At 39.6% G+C, this 20,182-nt stretch overlaps 1 protein-coding gene across 23 annotated transcripts in view; it reads right to left on the reverse strand.

Moving 5' to 3' along the window:
* Positions 1–4,899: 4,899 nt before the first annotated feature.
* SGMS1 (sphingomyelin synthase 1) overlaps positions 4,900–20,182 on the reverse strand; it is a 205,689-nt gene continuing 190,406 nt past the window's right edge. For all 23 annotated transcript variants that reach the window (XM_043520042.1, XM_043520047.1, XM_043520041.1 and 20 more), the window contains 3 exons: positions 11,697–11,850; positions 9,965–10,131; positions 4,900–6,502 (listed from right to left, as the gene is read on the reverse strand). In XM_043520042.1, coding sequence (XP_043375977.1) covers positions 6,323–6,502; positions 9,965–10,131; positions 11,697–11,850 — 501 coding nt within the window. In that variant the 3' untranslated portion in view covers positions 4,900–6,322. The remainder of the gene's footprint in view (positions 6,503–9,964; positions 10,132–11,696; positions 11,851–20,182) is intronic.

The following is a 20,182-nucleotide window of genomic DNA, read 5'->3' on the forward strand; positions in this document are numbered from 1 at the left end:
TTAAAACCCTGCTCCTCTAGCAGTTACACTCCTAACCAGTGGTTACTCCTGTTTTACTTGTCCATTGCTGAACGTAGCCTGCCCACGTCGTTTAAATTGTTTAAAGAAAACCATCGTCCTTCCTGGAGCTCCCAGTCAGTCCAAACTCCTGCGTTTGCACCATCAACTGCCTTTCACTCTATCTGGGGCCTCTCAGATTGAGTAGTATTGTATTTGTATTTACAATTTACTATTACTACACATTCTCTATGTATTTTAAAAATACTTTAACCCTATTTATGTATTTTGAAAGCATTTATATCCCAGCCCAGGGCCAGATTTTCAAAAGTGCTCAGCTTCAAATTTTTTGCCTAAATGAAGTTATTTGAAAACCTTCAGGCACCCAAGCAGCCCCCACTGTTCTAAATTTTTCTGATTAGATACCATGCACACAGGATTTCCACTTGCCTACCCAGGGCTCTGAGATTTTGAGGCCAAATGCCCTGGGACATCGCCCTCCTGTGTCAAGGTTTAGAGGCCAGGAATGATTCAGAGGCACCTGGCTTCACACACAGTCAGTCTGCCAAAGTAAGGCTGCAATGTATTAATGCACTTGTGCCAGACCCTTCCTCCCAGACATAATGCGCTAAGCTGCTTGATCCCATAATATCAGTATCTGTTGCATCAGAAACCTGCTAAGGAGCTAAAGCACCTCTCCTCTGCAAGTGTCTATGATTCCAGCGATGCACTGAAACAGACACATTGGACTGTCTCTTCTGTTAGGTATACAAGATCAGAGACACTATACCGAACGGCTTCCACTGCCCAGAGCAAGTGTGCACTGGTGCACATCTCCCTATGGCATCAACCTCACTGCACTTCTAGATCTCTGATCCTCTTGCCTCAAATATTTTTCTGACTCTGACCTCAAAGTCCTTTTCTGGCAGGCAGGAAATACAGCATCCAGCCTTTTGAGCCTCCCACTACTGACAGGAACATGCCTCAACAAAACTAGAGAAAATAATTTACATTATTCAATAGCTGCAGGCCAGGGGTTCTCTAAAACACCACAGGAATTATGTGACTGTCATCTGCACTTATTTCTAAGAAAAAGAGGAACAAAGAGAAATATTAATTGCACCTACACAATCCTGCCCGGAAAAAGTCATCCAGAGACAGAACAACTGCTTTTAGCAAGCAAACAACCCGGTTTCAAGAGAGACTGGGGGGACAACCTATATCTGAAGCCACTTAAAAAACAGCCTAATTGGAATGATTGATGAGACACCACTAAAGGATCCAGCAGAACCATCAAAAGTAAATAAGCCTCCAAGAAAAGAGATGGATCAGCAGCAGACAAAGCTTCTGCGGGGAAGCAACTATGCTAACTGTGGTAATAAAGGGTCTGAGGAGGTCTAAAGGAGACGGAGGGCACGGCAATTCCAATGGAACACAGGAGATGGGCTCAAAGCTTTAAGAGCTAGGAGAGTTCCAACCTCCCTCACCCTCACAATACAAGACCCCCAGACTGAGACTGAGCCTCTTGTGCATACATTTTTTCTAAATGATCAGGAGCAGCTCTTTGTAACTTTTTTAGAAAATTATAATGGCAGAATCAAAGCAAATATACCATATCTGAACAATTTCAGAGATAGATGGACAAATTCTCCTTGATTATGGGGACCGTGTGATATATTATGGTGGTTATTCTCCAATTATTGTATCAAACTCCAAATGTTCAGCTGCTGCACATTGGTTTATGGTCCCTGCAGGTTAAATTTTAACTTGCCCTATCTCTCAGAACTTCTGCATCATATGGTCCTAGTGTCCTGTTGCTGGTTAATTTATCAATTTGTTACAGTATCTCCTCTTTTGAAGCACAAGTTTCCCTCTTTATTACCTGTAACTAAATAGATATCTTTCCAACATTCTATGTGGTGGATATTGATGCAAAGAAATCACGTAGCTTCTTGGCAATGCTTTATCCTTCTTAATTGCCCCCTTTATTCCTGGGTAGTACAGTTTTGTCTCACATCTTACATTTTATTTTCCATGTTCCCAAATCCTCTCTATCTCATTTTCACATGGTATCCACTGGACAAGAGTAACTCCAGTTACCCAACAGTTATTTGGGTACAAATAACAGAAAGTATCAATCAAGACTGGTTTCTTTAATTTAATGAAAACTCACTGTGCGAATCAAAACATCTTTAGCAAAATTCATGCAGTAAGTCAGATACTATAATGCAGAATGGAGCAGATTCAATTTAATGTAATGCTTATATATTCATACAAATGCCAATGATCTTTTATGTGTGACCATGAAAAATCTAGACAATCTAGTCACTTACCCTTGAGATCTGGAATCTTTCCCAAGCATTATCAACTTCTAAGTTTTGTTAATTTTTAGATCAAGTTTTTAGCCCTGCAGTTGCAAATGTTATGATCTAGGTTATATTTTATTGAAACCCATTAGGTGTGTACACCCCCTTCATTTAAAATAGCTGCAAGAAACTAGGGGCTCTGTGTAAAACAAGGCATAATGGAGACTGTCCAGAAACTGGCACCATATGAGCACTTAAGAATTGATAGCTCATGATCTCGTAACTGCTGTTCAAGACGAGTTGCATATGTCCATTACACTGTAGGTGTATGTATATATCATGCACTGATGCCAGAGAGCATCTCCTCCTGGTACCGATAGGTGTGGCCCCATTTATTCCCTGACTTCCTCATGCTACGAATGAAGGGTATAAAGAGCAGAGCCACACTGATCATCCTTCATTTCCTTCACACTGGGATATCAATGATAGACTCCAATGTGTTGAGGAAGGAGGACGGGTCATGAAATGCACATATGTAACACATCTCAAAGAACAAACTGTTATGAGAAGCAGAATAGCCATTTCTATTGGTGCTTGCATATCCTATTACACTGTATATGACTACCAGGACAATCAGGGGCCAGGCAGAGGAGAACAAGGGTGTGAACCCCCCAAAACAAGCAAGTGAATCAACTGGTTGTATACAATGTTATTGGGTATAAATGTGTGTCAGATAAGATCTTTTATAAATGCTAGTAATGTTTTTAACTTGTCATTTGAAGATGAATTATGCATGCATATACAGGTAGAAAACTGTAACTGTAACTAAGGTGTACAATTACAGCATCACCTCACAGGAGTATGGGGAAGCAATCAGGCAGAGAGGGGGGCACCTCCCAGGCTAGTTGTTTACATTAAACTAACTCCAAATACCTAGCATTGTACAACCCAGGGAAAGACAATGGTGGACCATTAAAGTAAAGTTTATGTCAGCAAAACTTTTGTCACAGAGGGTGTGAAAAAAAAACACATCCCTCATTAACATACATTTTGCTGGCATAAGCACTTGTGTGCAAAGTGCTCTCCTGCTGACATAGCTACTGCCGCTCATTGAAACAGGTTTTATTATGTCGACAGGAGAGCTGCTCTACCATTGGCATAACATGACGACATGAGTGCTCTTACAGCTGCACAATTGGATCGGTACACCTATGCCTCTGTAAGCTTGTAAGCATAGACACGGCCTAAGGAAGGAAAGTGTTTCCCAAACTCTGTGTAACCATGAATTACTACAGTCTGACAAAAAAGAAAACAGAACACTGCAAATCCTGTTAAAATGGAAGGAGAGACTTGGGACCAGAAGGGCTATTGGGGTCACCCTGCAAGGAGTAAATAGTGGGTGGAAGCCAGAGTGAGACCTTTATGCTTGTAGGCTGGTTACTAGTGTCAGGGCTCTGAACCATGGCAGCATAGAGGCACCAAATGTTACAAGGTAGGAGGTGACAGAACCCCTTACTGGTGTGGGTGATCCCCAAAATGTCACAAAGACAAAGCCATTATCAGTAGATATGGGGCTAGGTGTCTCATCAGAAGATGGACTGTTTTTTCTTACATTTGTCTCTTCTCTTGATGCAGCTGTAATTGCATACTATCTAACAAATCTGTGGACCGAGGCCCAGGTCACCACTGTACAGATGACAACGATACGAACATTTCCCACAAAAGGAAATGAGGATGGATAAGTGCACTCTTGTTGAATGCAGACAGCTTCTCAGGAAATTTGATATCTTTGGCAGTATAGGTTTGACAATGAAGCTTGCAATCCATTTAGAGCCGTCATGCTGCAATAGGATGATGTCTCATTTGCTCTGCATAGGATACGAAGAGCTGGTAAGAAACTCAAAAGGGTTTTGTTCTGTCCAGGTAAAAGGCTCATCCTTGTGAGCATGTGACTTTGGAAGACACTGACAAGTATATAGACTGATTTAGGTGGAAATCAGATACGACCTTGGAAAGGTGGACTCATAGATTATAGCATCTGGGGGATCTGTTATCAGCATGTGCAGTTCCCCTAATCTAACAGAGGTGATGGCGTCCAACAGCCACTTTTGCTGAGAGGTGTAATAATGCAGCAGGAGGCTAAGGGTACAAACGAGGGACCCATAAGAGATGACAACAATAGACAAAGGAGGAGGTGGATTCCTGATGAGGGGAAGCCCTGCATACGTTGTCCTGGCACATGCACCAATTCAGAGATGACAACCTTGTCTGAGATCCATACTAACTTGTCCAGATGGTGAACCTCAGAGTGGTAGATTCACCTAGGAGCTTGAAGCAATTCCTCATTGTGGATCACAATTGATCCTTGAACAGCACATGGAGGTCTGTCAGACATCCTATTAGACTTTTAAATATTACTACTATTCCATAGCATTAATGCACTGACTTGTAAAATGTGAACACTGGCTAAAAATGAATGCTGTTTTGATAAAGTCCAATTCTGAGTCCATTCAATAAAACACAGAAAAGTAAAGACAAGGCTCTAGAGTGTACACCTACCATTAAATTTAAGACATATTGAAAAGATAAAAGAAAATACATTTTTTAAAAGTCTCTTTATTTTCCTTCACCATTATTGTTTTACAATACAAATATCACCTTGTGAATACACAAAAACCCTATAGAAGATAACTCTGCTTCACATAAAATACAGAACGGATATCTTCTTCATTCTTAAAAATCTATTTTGTTCTGCACATTGGCAAGGATATCAGAGAATACTTCCCCAAACATACAGTATGTATGGTAGGAGTGAAACTTAGAGGTACATGCAGCTTCTGCACAAATATATTTTAAAGAAATAGATTTTTGTTGTTGTTTTTCAACAACATTTTCATTAAAGGATGGAGAAACTATTCAATTTGAAGTCAGTGATCAGCTATAAAACTCCTGAAAAAGGGAATCCATGGCTGTTGTCTTGACAGTTAAAATCCAGCTACTGAGTAGATAATAAAATCATAATATAATATATATAAGATAATTTAAATCTTACATTTTACTATGACCTGCCCACAATGTGTGAACAAGATCTGAGCCTTTGATTTGGTTTTTCCCTACTAATAGCAATTTCAACATTTTAAGTAAATTTCCAGTTTAATTTAGTTATAAATGTAAAATTTATTAATGTATACAGTACATATAATTGTTTTCATGGAATATTTTATTTTAAATAAGAACATCTAAGACTGCCTACTGACCATACAATCAAGACAAGAAAGGCACTAGAAACAGACAAATCTCTCTCTTCCAAGAAACATTTTTTTTATTTTAACTCTCTTTTCTCTGACATGTAAAAATCTTTTTAAATTTAGTTTTCATACATATTTTGAAAAATAAAGTTAGGAAATACTTAGAAAATCACTTTACAACAGAATATTATTTTTTGCACTTTTTGACACTGTCACTGCAGATTTTACAAAATGAAAAGTTACTAAACCTTTCTGTGTCTTATCATTTTATTTGAAATGGTGTAACAGGTAGAAAGAGTTTTAATTTTTCCCCAGTCAGGTATTTAGAAACCTTCATATAGACATTTGCTAGAAAATGGCTTACAGCCCAATCTTTGGGGCAAGAGATATGAAAAGTATGTTTTCCCAAGAAAATAATATGTTTTATTCCCAGATGTGACTGGAAAGACCAGAACCTATGATATAAAAGTTTTCATTTATGCTGTTGCATCATATACAAAGGAACATGGTGATGGGTAATGTAAATCCCAAATCTATTAACAAGAAATGTATACAGTGCATGATAAGTTAAATTTTCTTTATTGTTGTCCAACGCAGATCCTTTGGAGAGGAAAAAAAAGATCACAGTGCTTTCCAGGTAACTGAACAGGTTAGCTGAAGCTAATGGTTAAAAGATAAAAGATTAGGGAGCAGTTCACTTTTTTATGGCATCTTCGCTCATGGAGTTCTGAGCACTTTGGACAGTTCCTTTCCCCCCACTTTTTACAGCTGTTATGTGTCATTCACCAATCTGCCATATTTAGCTTGCCTACCGAGATGCAGCACTGGCCAGGAGAAGGGCCAGTGGTAAGAACGAGGTACAATTCCTTGAACGTTCTTTTCAAAGTACTGGAAGGGCCTGTACCACCACACCCGTGCAAGGAGGTTAGTTTGGGAAGCTTCTTTTAGCACCTGCACAAAGATAATTAGGAAAAAATAATTACCAACAAGCACAGCAATTTCTTTCATTACTTTAATGCACTCTGTTTGGCACCATCTTCTGCAATTCTCCACAAATTTATTGTTTAAATTTACATAGTACCTGCCTCCTATCTCTACGCACATTTACATTAAAAATATGAACACATACCAAAACCAACCTACATTGACAAAACTTCAGCTTGATAAAAATAATTGTTTTTCACATGCTTCCTTTCCACTGCCCCCGAAAAACTCTCCTTGAACATGTCCTAATAGTCAAACTGCAGCTCCACTGGGCCAAGTGAGTAAGCAAGTTATGGATTTGGGAGCCCTATGAGAAATCTCTGTCCTCTAGGGGTTGTCAGTTCCACACTAACATCAAGTCTCAACTGTCAAGGAGTTGTCCTAGGTGAGAGAATTTTTATAGACAGCTGGAAGATCCAAACTATGAAGAACTTTCCAGATTAAAAGAAACATCTGTAACAATGCAATGTATAAAGCAAGCTAGTTTTATGGAGCACAGGCATGTTTCTTGTGTGAAACACCAGTAAATAATTTGGTGTTCAAGCAATGCAGTAGGTAAAGTTTCTAAGTGGTTAACCCTTAGCTTTTCAGCAACCCAGTCTGGAGGTTATTGAAGCATGAATGACTCTGGAGAGATTCATACCTGATAGGGAAAAAAGTCACAAACTAGCAAAAAGCACACTTGGCTTCTGGAATCATCTGGGAATCCAGAAACAAGTAAGGAATCAACATAATCTAGGATTGCCAACTCCAGGGCATGTCTATACTGCCCCACAGTTTGGACTAACGGGTGATGTCAGTAGTAGTGCTCCCCTGGTAAAAGCTGTGGGAGCAAAATTAAAGGTCCTGAAGTCACACAAATGTTGCATCAGTGAGAACTCAGCACCTTTACATTTGTGACTATTGCATCCACATGGGGGAGTTAACAGTGCAGTACTTTGGTGTGCGCTGCTATTCACATCACTCCTTAGTCTAAACTGTGGGACAGTGTAGACATGTCTTCAGTAACAAAAGAAAGACATACCCAATATAGTTAAAGGGGCTAACAACCTCTGCCATAACCTCTTTTTGCTTTCTCTAATCTGCAAACATCTCTTGACTCTTGTCTTGGGTCAATTTAAGTCAGCTATAGTTCAACCACGTCAACTTTTGGACAGACACTGAGGCAGCACAGCAACCATGCTGTTTGGAAGGTTCGATGAATTAGTGATTCCAGTGCCAAACTGGGCAAGCACCATATTAGCCCAAGTAGGAAATATAAGCAAGTGGCCCATATAACATATTTCATTTTCGTTCCATCTCTAGAGGCTCATAGACAAGATAGACCCATTCCAGTGAATCCAGGTTAGAAATGGGAGACCTCCTTCATCTACAGTCAGATGCAGTCAGCACAGCGGTGCCAATTTCCAAATTGCATATGGGCTAATGCTGAACCACATACTGGACAGGAGAAAATGATGATGTTGTACTGTAATTGAACCAGCTCTCAGTAATACAGTGAAAATAGAGGTATAATCCATGATCATGGATGACAATAATCATATTACCAATTTACCTTGTGTTATACAGCATGAACTGTGATGTAGACCCCTTGTCTTGTGCCTTGTCTTGTGGATAAGATTCTTGACAAGACTACAGAACTAATATCACACACCCGATCTATACCATAAAGATGATTTCTTCCTATCTAGAGTTCTCCTACTCTTCATGAAAAAGACTGAAGTACCCAAGTCCTCTGAAGTCAATCCTGAGCCTCCATATTCCCAAACTGTACAGTACTGCTATTCAATCACCCTGAAATGGCTAATGAAGTATCACAGTTGCTGCAACTGGATGTCGAGTAAGGGCACCCAAGACAAAGTGAAAGGACATTTAGAGAATGATTTATTCCTCAGCTGAACGTAAACTCAATAGTCCACAACCATTGCTACTATATAAGTCTTCCATCGCAAAAGAACCATCCTGCCTGGGCCAGCTGGTATCAAAAACACACAAGATTTGATGGATTACCTTTAGTCTCTATTCCCAAACACACTTAAATGATTCCCAGAACCAATATATGCCGATATATCATTACTGTGAAAATTGGATGACAGGATAACCAATGTTTTTCTGTTCAACAAAGTAGAGCGTTTCCCATAATAAGACTTTTGTAGTGTAATTTCCACCATTGTGCTTTAAGTTAGCTTTCACTTCACTAGTTTACAGTTACAAAATGCATTGATTCCTTTTTCTGACAGCAGTAAACCTATCAGTACGAGGTTTGTATTATAATATAAAACGTACTGTAATCCCTTAAGCTTGCATTACTTTTTATATTATCAACTTAAAACAATTTTGCTGCTGGCATTAATTGTCAAGACCATATATTGCCATCTTCTCATGTCATGAACCAACATCTAGCAGCTTTCTTTCCAACAAATATATAAATATATATATATATTTATTCCCTCTAGTCAGAAGCTTTGGGTATAACCTAGAAATTATGGAACATTGATGATTCACAGAACATTCATACTTCAGCACTGCATGTAGGCCCTGAATAAGCATGTGCTCAAGTGCTATGCTGAACTGGAGCCATAGCAGGCATATAAGGAGACTATGTGTTAAAGGATATATAATCAATTTTCCAAATATAGTACTTTTACACTGACCTATTATCTTAGATCAAAAGAGACTCCATTCCTATCTTAGATTTTCTGAAGATCAGCAAATAGTTTTGAGTAAAAATAGGCACTAAATTTTTGCCCAAGTCTGAAGTCAGTCAATGGATTTTCCATTTAAACCGGGACTCTACATTACTGAACCTTGGCAGACTAAATTAAAAATAAGTCAGTCAACATTGCTATCGGTTTAACTCTACAAGACCCTCAAACACATGACAGTAGCAGTAAAATAATGAGATTTTAAAACAAAAATAAATTTAGGTCTGTCTTCTGATTTTTGAGCATCAGAGTTGTAAAAAATCAAATTTCTCTACCCACTCCACATCCCTAATACCATAAGAGTGGACAATTTTGCTTTCTTCACCTTGCCCAAAATTCAAAAACACACATCCTTCAAAAGTGAAAATTAAATAAAAAATGAAGGTGGACTGCTTGTTTGGCGGGCAGGCTTTCCCACATTTTTGGTGATCAAGATAAGAGTGATGGAGCCCCACTGGCAGGGAAGAATAAACCTGTCATGCTTCTCTGCCATCACTGGAAGTTCTGTAGTTTTTTATTTTAAGTGTTCTATACAAGTTTGGATTTTAGGAATTCTTGGGGTTTGTCTTCTGTTCTCTCCCTTAAGGCACAATGTGAGGGGAGAACAATCCATTCATATTTCCTGGTTAAAAGTCTCAAAACAACATATCATAATTCATCTATTGACGTTCTTAAGAAGGAGATGAAGAACCAAGGAGAACCAAATATTTGGGTGAAAACTCACTTGCTGATTGGCCATTGTGTGATACCACCAGAAAAGTCTTGTAGTGATGTAGTAAGCCACCACCACATCCACAGTGTAGTGGTCATGAGCCAAGAGAATACAGAACATCCCAACTATGCTAAGAGCCCAACAAATCCAATGATACCACCAAAGTCGCCGAGGTGAATCTGAAAGCAAGAAAAATAATCACCATTTAATCACTATTTAAAAGAGTGCTGATAACATTACTTAAAAACACTAATTTATTACTCTGGAAGCCAGTAATTTATAATTAGAAGCAATAGACTGTTAGACAACAACAACTGTGCACGTGAATTGCACAATAAGACTTTGATTGCAAAATAACAAAATATTTAATGTTTACTTCTCAATTTGAAAAGTAATCAGTATATTTTTTTAAAATGTATTCATAGGTGTGGGAGAGAGAGCGAGAATCTGGAGCACTGGGCCTGCTGTAAGATCTGAAGCTTGAACCACAGTCATCAAAGTTAAGGCATGTCATGAACCGAAGTCAAGCCATGTATTACAGCAGATGCTACAAGTTTACTGTCTGACACAAGACCTTGGCAAAAGTATTGCTAGTGTTGCTAAAACACAGGCTCCTAAGAAGCAACAGATACTGGGTATGTGTGTAAACACGCTCTACAAAAATTAGCCCGAGTTCATCCTGACACCAGATAAGAGGGTTTGACAAAAGTGATAAATAGGGATGTTTAGCCGAGATGCTTGGAGCAAGATACAAGGAGAAGTAACAAGCAGATGTCATGGAATACATAAGGTGGTACATAAGTTGTTAGTCTACAAATGTTGGGGTAGTTCACCATAACCCTTTATGTGGCCTAGGGGACAGGAGACTCTGGCTGCTGACTACCACTCCTTCCCATTGGGCACTTGTGTTTGCATACTTGTAACCACTAGTACTGTGCCTTGACAGCAATAAATCTTTGTCACTGAACAGTGCATGTGGGGTCTTTCTTTCTGGATAGTACTATCAAGGACTGCTGAACCAACTCTCTTTGCAGAGCTGGGATAGCATACGGAGAGAGCAACACGCATGCCAACCGACAACAGTCAGATACTAAAAAAAGGAAACACTAATTGAATCCCCAAAAAATTACACCTGTGACTATTTGGCTAGTTTATCTCAGTCTATAAAAACAGAAGTATGTATAACCTTATAAAGTACTTTGGGATTGTAATTATACATACTACATGGCGACTGTAATTCCTTTTTTCCTTTTTCCTCTTCCCTACCAGATTTTGTGTATACGTAAACTTTTGGGCTTGATCATCCCTTCAATTGTATGCATACAACTTCCAGTATCTTTGGGAAAGTCACTTAGTTTTTTTGTGCCACATTTCCCATTCTGCAAAACAAGTATGCTAATATTTACCTATTAAATTGAGGTATTGTGAGGCTTGTGCTGTTAAAAGATTGAAATACTTGGACAAAAGCACTATATTCACTGAGCGTGAAGTATGTTTTATATCATGTTCTAGTCAAAATATACTTTAATAAGAATGAATAATCCAAGTATAAATCATACAGTAGTGTTATTCCATTTTCACCTGTTTTCTTAGTCAAAGCATATTTTATTGTCTTACATTACTGAATAGACTTGAACAAGCTGGGTTTTTCACTCTAATTCTATTAATGGATCAAGACAGTGAACATTCTTTAATCATTAATTATATACAAAATTAAATTCCATAAACATTGTAATGAACTTACACTCTTTGATAAATAAATACGTAAGTGTTAACATGACTGTGTGGCCGCTGTACAGATAGTCACCACACATGTTGTGGGATCCTGTGATAGATAACCCCCCTCCAGCAAGCAATTTCATTATCCTCCTCAGGTGAGACTCCCAATCTCCAAAAAGCTGGTGGAAGAAGAGAAGAACATATTTAACCAAGATTATTTCATACTGCATTAAAGATATGAAAAATTAACATATTATGAGAGCATCTCCAATTCAATGCTGAACAAGCCTGACTCCCATTGATGCTAATAGGACTTGAGGATGCTTACTAATTTGTGTGATCAGACCCTTTATCTCGGTAACTTTACACATGAGCTATTTAATGAGAAAAAAAACCAACTGGTTCCAAAGACTACTGCCAAATATCTTTGGGGCATAACAATGAGACTTTAAGACTACAATACATAAAAATGGTGAAAAAATAAATGAATTGTTTTGGGATTACAACATGGAGAAAACATTACTGGGATGAAAATGCATACAGTGTTACTCTAATTAAATAGATTTATATTTTCTAAGATAGGAAACCAAAAATTATGGAGACTTCCCTAAGAGAACAAATGATCAGGGCCTTCCCCTTTCTCTGCAAATAGCTAACGGTTTGGGGAGAAAAGAAACTAACAAATAGCCAGACTTAACTCATTCACTTTAAATTAAAATAATCAACATGACATATCTTTTTGGTGTTATACTGGATCAAAGCAATAACTCCATAGGTACTGCTATTACATCTAGCAATTAATGTGCCATGATTTTAGAGCACTATCAGTTATGGTAACACTAAAATAGGTAACATGAAATCATTTTCTCTGGTATTCATAAATATTTATAAGTGCTGCCGTTTACGACATTCTTGTGCAGATGTTTTTCCGGCAACATTCAACATTGTTCATTACTGTAAGGAAAAAATATTCTAATGGGAGCTTTAAATTCAGGTAATTGTTTAGTTTTCTCAATGGTAGCTACACAACTATAACTGAGAATGCTTTGTAAGCCCCGTATATATATTGTGGAATCCTGGGAAAACAGGAAAACAACTCCTAGCAAAACAGCTTTTCTATCTCCTTTACAGCTACATCTCCAGAAAATAGTGAAGTGGTCACTCTTTCTCACATATGAATGGCAAAAGAATTAAGTCAACCAGGCAAATAATTTGTACAGCAATAGTAAAAGGTCTTCCAAATTTAGCTTATTTTCTAAGAATGAGAGAGAACCCAGAAGCTAAGGTCAGGCAGTCAAAATACAGAACTGACAGATTATTCAAATGTATATAGTCTTGCCTAAATCCAATTCCTAGAATACAGGGTTTTTTGGAGCTACACTGGTTTCTATTGGCAAACAGATGTGTTTGTGGAGGGAAAAAAATAGGTTATGTTACTACATGAGCTATCATGCAACTTACATACTTCTTCCAATGAATAATGGACCAACACAAAGAAAAAATCACAATAAAAATTCAAACATCTACAGCAATGGAATATAAACACAATAGCTAAAAAAACATGAAATAGTTTTCTGGGATTACAAGATGACACACTAAGCCAGTGGTTCCCAAACTTGTTCCGCCGGTTATTCAGGGAAAGCCCCTGGTGGGCCAGGCCAGTTTGTTTACCTGCCTCATCCACAGGTTCAGCCAATCACAGCTCCCAGTGGCTGCCATTCGCTGCTCCAGGCCAATGGGAGCTGCTGGAAGCAGCGCGGGCCAAGGAACGTATTGGCCGCTGTTTCCAGCGGCTCCCATTGGCCTGTAGCAGCGAACGGCGGCCACTGGAAGCCGCAATCGGCCAAACCTGAGGACATGGCAGGTAAACAAACCGGCCCGGCCTGCCAGGGGCTTTCCCTGCACAAGCGGCGGAACAAGTTTGGGAACCACTGCATTAAGCAGATCAAGCAGCAGGAACATCTATCTGTAGCACCAGTAAAATCCTATACACTGAATGCCACAGATTGCAAAAATGTTCTTTACATACCTATGTCTCTTTTCTTTGAAAAAATCTCGTCTAACAAATATTCTGAAGCCCAATGCCTCCACAAAAAATAAGTATCAAATTCTTCCAGCTACAGACTGCAATTTTTGGGTGTTTTCATTAAATCTGGTAACCTCCCATTTTCCTTTTAATTTGATAATGATAAACTGTAAACAATTAAGATGAATTAAATAAAGTCCCTTAGTAACAGTGCTGTTCCTACAGAAATTAATCCAATAGTAAATTGGATGAATTGTCCAATTTAATGAGATTGACTGAACAGTAAATACCACCTTAACATTCAATGTGGTGTGATAACATCTGAAATTTGACACAATGGTTTCTGCATAAAGAAGAGCTGTAAAGCTTTATAGTTCTGGTTACCCATATTCCCCTATTATTACCCACTCCTCATATGGCCACCATCCAGTGTATCCAGTGTTGGAAATGCCTCCATAAATTATGTACACCATTTCCATCTCTGTTGTATCATTTCCACAAGTTGGCGCAAAGAGAGTTCCGCAAAGTTGGCGGAAATAGGACATTGGTCGTATGTGCAGTGAGTGCTAGATAACTGTACATTTGCTCACTTTGTGGTATGGCCATTTCCCTCTGGCTGTGGAGCCAGGCCATCTAGGCACAGATTTAATACAATTCAGTGCCTCCTTTACCAGGCTGCTTAGTATTCAGGAAGGTAGAGCAGCTCTCACACAGAAGATGAGGAAACACTATCACTTACTGGCTGTTGTTCACTAATCCCACCAATGTACAAAAAACTGAAGGCTGGTGCCTTAGCTGTCTCCTGGGGAAAGTCAATCTGCGAACTATCTATACGCTCCTATCTCTCCAAAAAAGGAAGAGGAAGGAAGTGTGTTCATTACACTCCTCTGAAGAGTGACTGAAAAACCTATTTTTTGCAGTAACCCCCTCTGCAACAAGGATAGGGAAAGAGAAATTGACACAGTGGTCTATGACTGAAGCAAAATTCTCCTGCCTATCACAAGTATTCAGATGCATTGGGATGACTAGGATGGGTAAGGTGAGTATGTGGAAAGGCTGGGGAGACATGTTAGAAAAAAGAAGAAAGAGGGAGATTGGGAAGAAGTGAGATTATGGAGAGAAGAAGAATAAGAAATGGAGAGATAATAACTGAAGGAATGGAGGAGACAATACAGAGAATGCAAGGAAGAAGAAATAGGTGCGGGGGTAGCGGAGGGGAAGAAAAGTGTTAGCAAGGGACAAATAGGTAATGAGTACTGAACAATGGAAGAAGCCAAACGTTAATAACTACAAAATGAAAGAAAAGTGTGATGTGAAAGACAGGAAAGAAGCTTTAAAAAAAAAGGCAGAGTGGCAGAGTTTCCAAAAACATTTTATTAAATAGAAAGATGATTGATGAAGTATTACCACAAACTAGACACATTCAGACTGTTTCCACAAACAAAAGCTTATTAAAAACCAGCTAAAACTGTTAAGAGCAAAACATATTCACACAAATACACAATACAAAAAGAACTTACAAGATCTGGAAAACTTGTTTATAATACTTTAACATCCAGTCACAACATTAAACATACTTCACACCTCTCCCAAGGATACAGACACACAAGAGACTCACCAAATTCATCCAACTCACACTGTAATGAAAAGCTTAACCTTTTTCAGCAACACTATAATTTATATTTATAGCAGACATAAATGGAAAAGCGTATGACATGCTGTTCTTTCATGTGGGAAGTATAAGTTTGGAGTTAAGGGTTCGGCATTGCCGTGTCTCCCTGCCCCCTGTCTGAAGCAAGAAACAGTGTACAGGCTTCTCTGACCTCTGATGAAGCTCTGGTTCTTCAGAGGCTTACTATCTCCCTCTAGCTTCAGCTGGCCCACTGGCATGGAAACCCCGTCTTCCACCCCAAGCACAAGGGATTATCAATGAGAAGAACAAGGCTGACCCGTGGCCATCTTTTACAGTTAGCCCTTTCCTCTCCTCATGATTCTACTGTTGACCTCTGTCCACCTGTGCTCCCTGGAACACATGGATGCATTGAAGTATCCATATACCAACTTTGTCCTGGGACTTACTCCCCTTTCCTAGCAGCACTGTCAGTCTGACAAGCCTTCTCTGGCTCACTGGAGTGGGTTTCACTGCCAGCAAACCACAACCAGTTGGACTGTAAAATCTAAGAGGCCTCAGAACATTAGCTTCCACTTTTCATTTTGAAAGAAATTCAACTAGTGTAGCCTACAGAGGAGCTGCATGTGCATGCGTGTGTGCATGTGTGCACGCACACAAATTTACTTCAATTCAAACAGTAGGTGGAAGGGCCAGGTAGATTTCTACATATCTGACTGGGTTTATCCCTTCATCTTGATGTTTAAACTATCTATGCAATGAATGATTTAGGCTCAAAGATACTTCTGGAGATTTGTTTTGTTTTGTTTTGCCTTTGGAATGCACCATATATATATATATTTAAAAATCTGTTTCTGAAGATTCCACTCCCCCTCCAAACAAAGGTTTTGGCTCCTTCCAGAAGATCACTAACTCTTTTATGGAGTGTTCGTGAGATACTGCCTGGGCTGCTCACACCTGCTGGAGTGACTCTGATCAGATATTTTATTTTAATTCATTCAAAGGAGGCCACTAATGGAAGTAATGGAATTTTTTTTACACTTTGTTGCAAGCATAACAGGGGTATATTAGTCACTCAAAGAAAAGACTGTATTGCATGCCCACAAACTACCCGGAAGCGTAGGATATAATGGCTTAGTATATTAACCAGCTAGGATCTAATGGATTAGTGTAGTAATCAGGTAATTCTTCATGCTGTATCTTAATCTAATTTTAAAGAGGTTCACAGCCTAAAGTAGCCATGGTAACCATCTAATAATTAGAACAAAACATGTACTACTTAAACCAGTCACTACTGAATACATTTGTCTTCTGAAGACTAACATTTCTTTATTTTAGAGATCATTCTTGTTTTAAAAACTCAACAGAAGGCATGAATTGTACTTTTCAGACAGTTCTAATGTTAAGGATCTGTTTAGCATCTTTCATGATGATTATAAACACTTCCCGCATTACCCATAAAAGCCTAGAATGCTCCCAAACACCAAATCATTTCTTTCAAATTATGTTTGACTCAGATAAGGAGATGACAAGGGATTTTTGGGATTGAAAATGTTCTGTATTTTACAAGGAAGTCCTGAGAAAGATCAAGAGAAGCTAATAAATATATCAAAACTCTGCAGTAATGCAGTACATTGCAGGTTAGTCCTTGTTATAAAAGGTCACTTAAAACGTTGGAAAATCTGCCTAATTTCTGTTGAAATAAAGAATGTTCCTTTTCAGAAATGGCAGATTTACTCAGTTTGGAATTATAGTATCTGTTTTCTTTTTGTAGTTATAGTGGCTCACTGTTTAACTGACTGATTACACATGTTGCTGATTTCTCCTTCTCATGTCCCTACCCATTCCTCCATTTACAAAGACTTATGTCTCCAAGCAGCCACATACGATTTGGCAAAGACTACACTGTCATCATATAAGCAGTGCTAATTTCCATCACTGTTCAGCACACTCATTGGAACATTTTCTCTATTTGAAACCAAACATTTTTGGTTTGTCTACTTTAACAACATGTCGGCATTTTTCTGCATTAGTGCAGTTCCACCCATAAAAGAACAGTAGCAATACTACTGTACAGTAGGTTAAGGGGTTTTGGATTTTTAAGATGGCCTATCAACTAATTCTGCTCTGGAAGTGGAGTTTCACCAATACAGAAAAACGTGGATGAAGCCGTAGAGAGCTTGTACAGGGGAGGTTTCAAATAGGCTGATTAGATTATTTCTCTCAAGCTTAATAATTACCATAATTAACATCTAGGCTGGTGAGGGATAGGAATGCTATGGAGAGAGTGAGCGAGCACTACAGCTTGTCTTCAGTTTTTGTATCGCTTAAATTATATTGGTTTCAAACTGGTATAGTACAACTCCCCTAGTGCAGATGCAATTATACCCATATAAAAGGTGCTTATACTAGGATAGCTTAGTCTTGTAAATTTAGGGGAGTAAGTAGAGCTGGGTGGGAATTTGCCATAAGAAAATCATTAAGATGGAAAATTTACTGTCCACAAAATCTAATTTTGTTTATTGGAAAATTTCTGTTTTTCAAAGACTCTTTGATTTTCTATTAGAAAAATGGAAACAAGATATTTCTCATTGGGTCAGTTTGATACAAATTGGAATATTTTACTTTGTTTAACTAACCTGAAATGCTTCGTTTCAAATCAAATCTACAAAACATTAAACTGTTGTGACAAAGCTCTGTCCTTGCTTCTGGGGGTCCTGCATTTCCTGGCAGATTTCATTAGCCTCAGAGGCTGATGTAACCCTTCTCTCTCTAGAAACAAGGGTCACAGTCTACTGAGCCATTTTCATCATAAGCCAGCAAGAGAGGTGAGGAGAAGGTATCCTTCCTCGTACAGTCTCTGTTGTCTCCCAGTCTCAATGATTAATCAGGGGGAGAGCCCAGGCCCACCCTCTACTCCGGGCTCCAGCCCAGGGACTCTAATAGTAGCAGCTATGGTAGCTGACCTTTTAGAAACATGACATGTACAATTCCCTGGGCTACTTCCCCCACAGCAGTCCTCACTTCCTCAAGCTCCACTTCACCCTTATCTCAGGGCCTCCTTCCTTGTGCCTGATATGGTGTGTACTACTCAGTCTCTCCAACATCACAACTTCCTCCCACAGCTCCTGACATGCACACCCACCTCACTAACTGGGAGGCTTTTAACTAGTTTCAGCCAGCCCCTGATTGGCTTCAGGTGTCCCAATCAACCTAGCCTTCTCCCTGCCTTCTGGAAAGTTCTTAATGGGCCCCAGGTGTCTTAAATGACCTGGAGCAGCTGTCATTTCACTTATCCTGGTACCAGGGATTTGTTTATCCTGGAGCTAATATATCTATCTCCCACTACTTTTCTATAGCCATCTGGCCTTGCCCCATCACACTGCACTTTCCTACTAGTGCATTGCCTCATGGGACCTACAGGCTCTATGGAGGACTACAAATGACCTCTATGGAGGTCAGGCTCTATGGAGGACTACAAATCCCACAATGCCCTCTGGACTCCCCTTTGATGAAACTGTATGGGGACTCGTGAATCGCAGATATAGTCCAGCTGTAAAGCTTGGTCCTTCGGAGAATAGAGCCCAACAGGCTCCCAAAATACAACTTCCATGTTCACCTCAGTGGTGAAAGAACAGGTTAAGGACTATTTAGAAAAGCTGGACTTGCACAAGTCAATAGGGCCAGATCTAATGCACCCAAGGGTGCTGAGGGAGTTGGCTCATGTGATTGCAGAGCTATTGGCCATTATCTTTGAAAACTCGTGGTGATCAGGGGACATCCCGGATGATTGGAAAAAGGCAAATATAGTGCCCATCTTTAAAAAAAGGGAAGAAGGAGAATCTGGGGAACTACACACTGGTCAGTCTCATCTCAGTCCCTGGAAAAATCATGGAGCAGGTCCTCAAGGCATCCATTTTGAAGCACTTGGAGGAGAGGAAGGTGATCAGGAACAGTCAATATGGATTCACCAAGGGCAACTCATGCCTGACCAACCTGATTGCCTTCTATGATGAGATAACTGGCTCAGTGGATATGGGGAAAGTGGTGGACATATATATCTTGACTTTAGCAAAGCTTTTGATATGGTCTCCCACAGTATTCCTGCCAGAAAGTTAAAGAAAAATGGATTGAATAGACTATACGGTGGATAGAAAGCTGGCTAGATTATCGGGCTCAACAAGTAGTGATCAACGGTTCGATGTCTAGTTGGCAGTCAATATCAAGCGGAGTTCCCCAGGGGTTGGACCTGGGGCTGGCTTTGTTCACCATCTTCAATAATGATCTGGATGATGGGATGGATTGCACTCTCAGCAAGTTCGTGGATGACACTAAACTGGGGGGGAGAGGTAGATACACTGGAGGGTTGGGATATGGTCCAGAGTGACCTAGACAAATTGGAGGATGGGCCAAAAGAAATCTGATGAGTTCAACAAGGACAAGTTCAGAGTCCTGCACTTAGGATGGAAGAATCCCATGCACTGCTACAGGCTGGGGATCGACTAGCTAAGCGGCAATTCTGCAGAAAAGGGCCTGGGGATTACAGTGGACGAGAAGCTGGATTTGAGTCAACAGTGTGCCTTTGTTGCCGAGAATGCTAAATGCATATTGGGCTGCATTAGTAGGAGCACTGCTAGCAGATTGAGGGAAGTGATTATTCCACTCTATTTGCACTGGTGAGGCCACATCTGGAGAACTGCATCCAGTTTTGGGCCCCCCAAATTGGAGAGAGTCCAGTGGAGGGCAATGAAAATGATTAGGGGGCTGGGGCACATGACTTATGAGGAGAGGCTGAAGGAACTTATTTAGTCTGCTGAAGAGAAGAGGGAAAGGGGATTTGATAGCTGCCTTCAAC

Source organism: Dermochelys coriacea, chromosome 7 (genome assembly GCF_009764565.3).
Source record: "Dermochelys coriacea isolate rDerCor1 chromosome 7, rDerCor1.pri.v4, whole genome shotgun sequence".
In the NCBI taxonomy this organism is placed as follows: Eukaryota; Metazoa; Chordata; order Testudines; family Dermochelyidae; genus Dermochelys; species Dermochelys coriacea.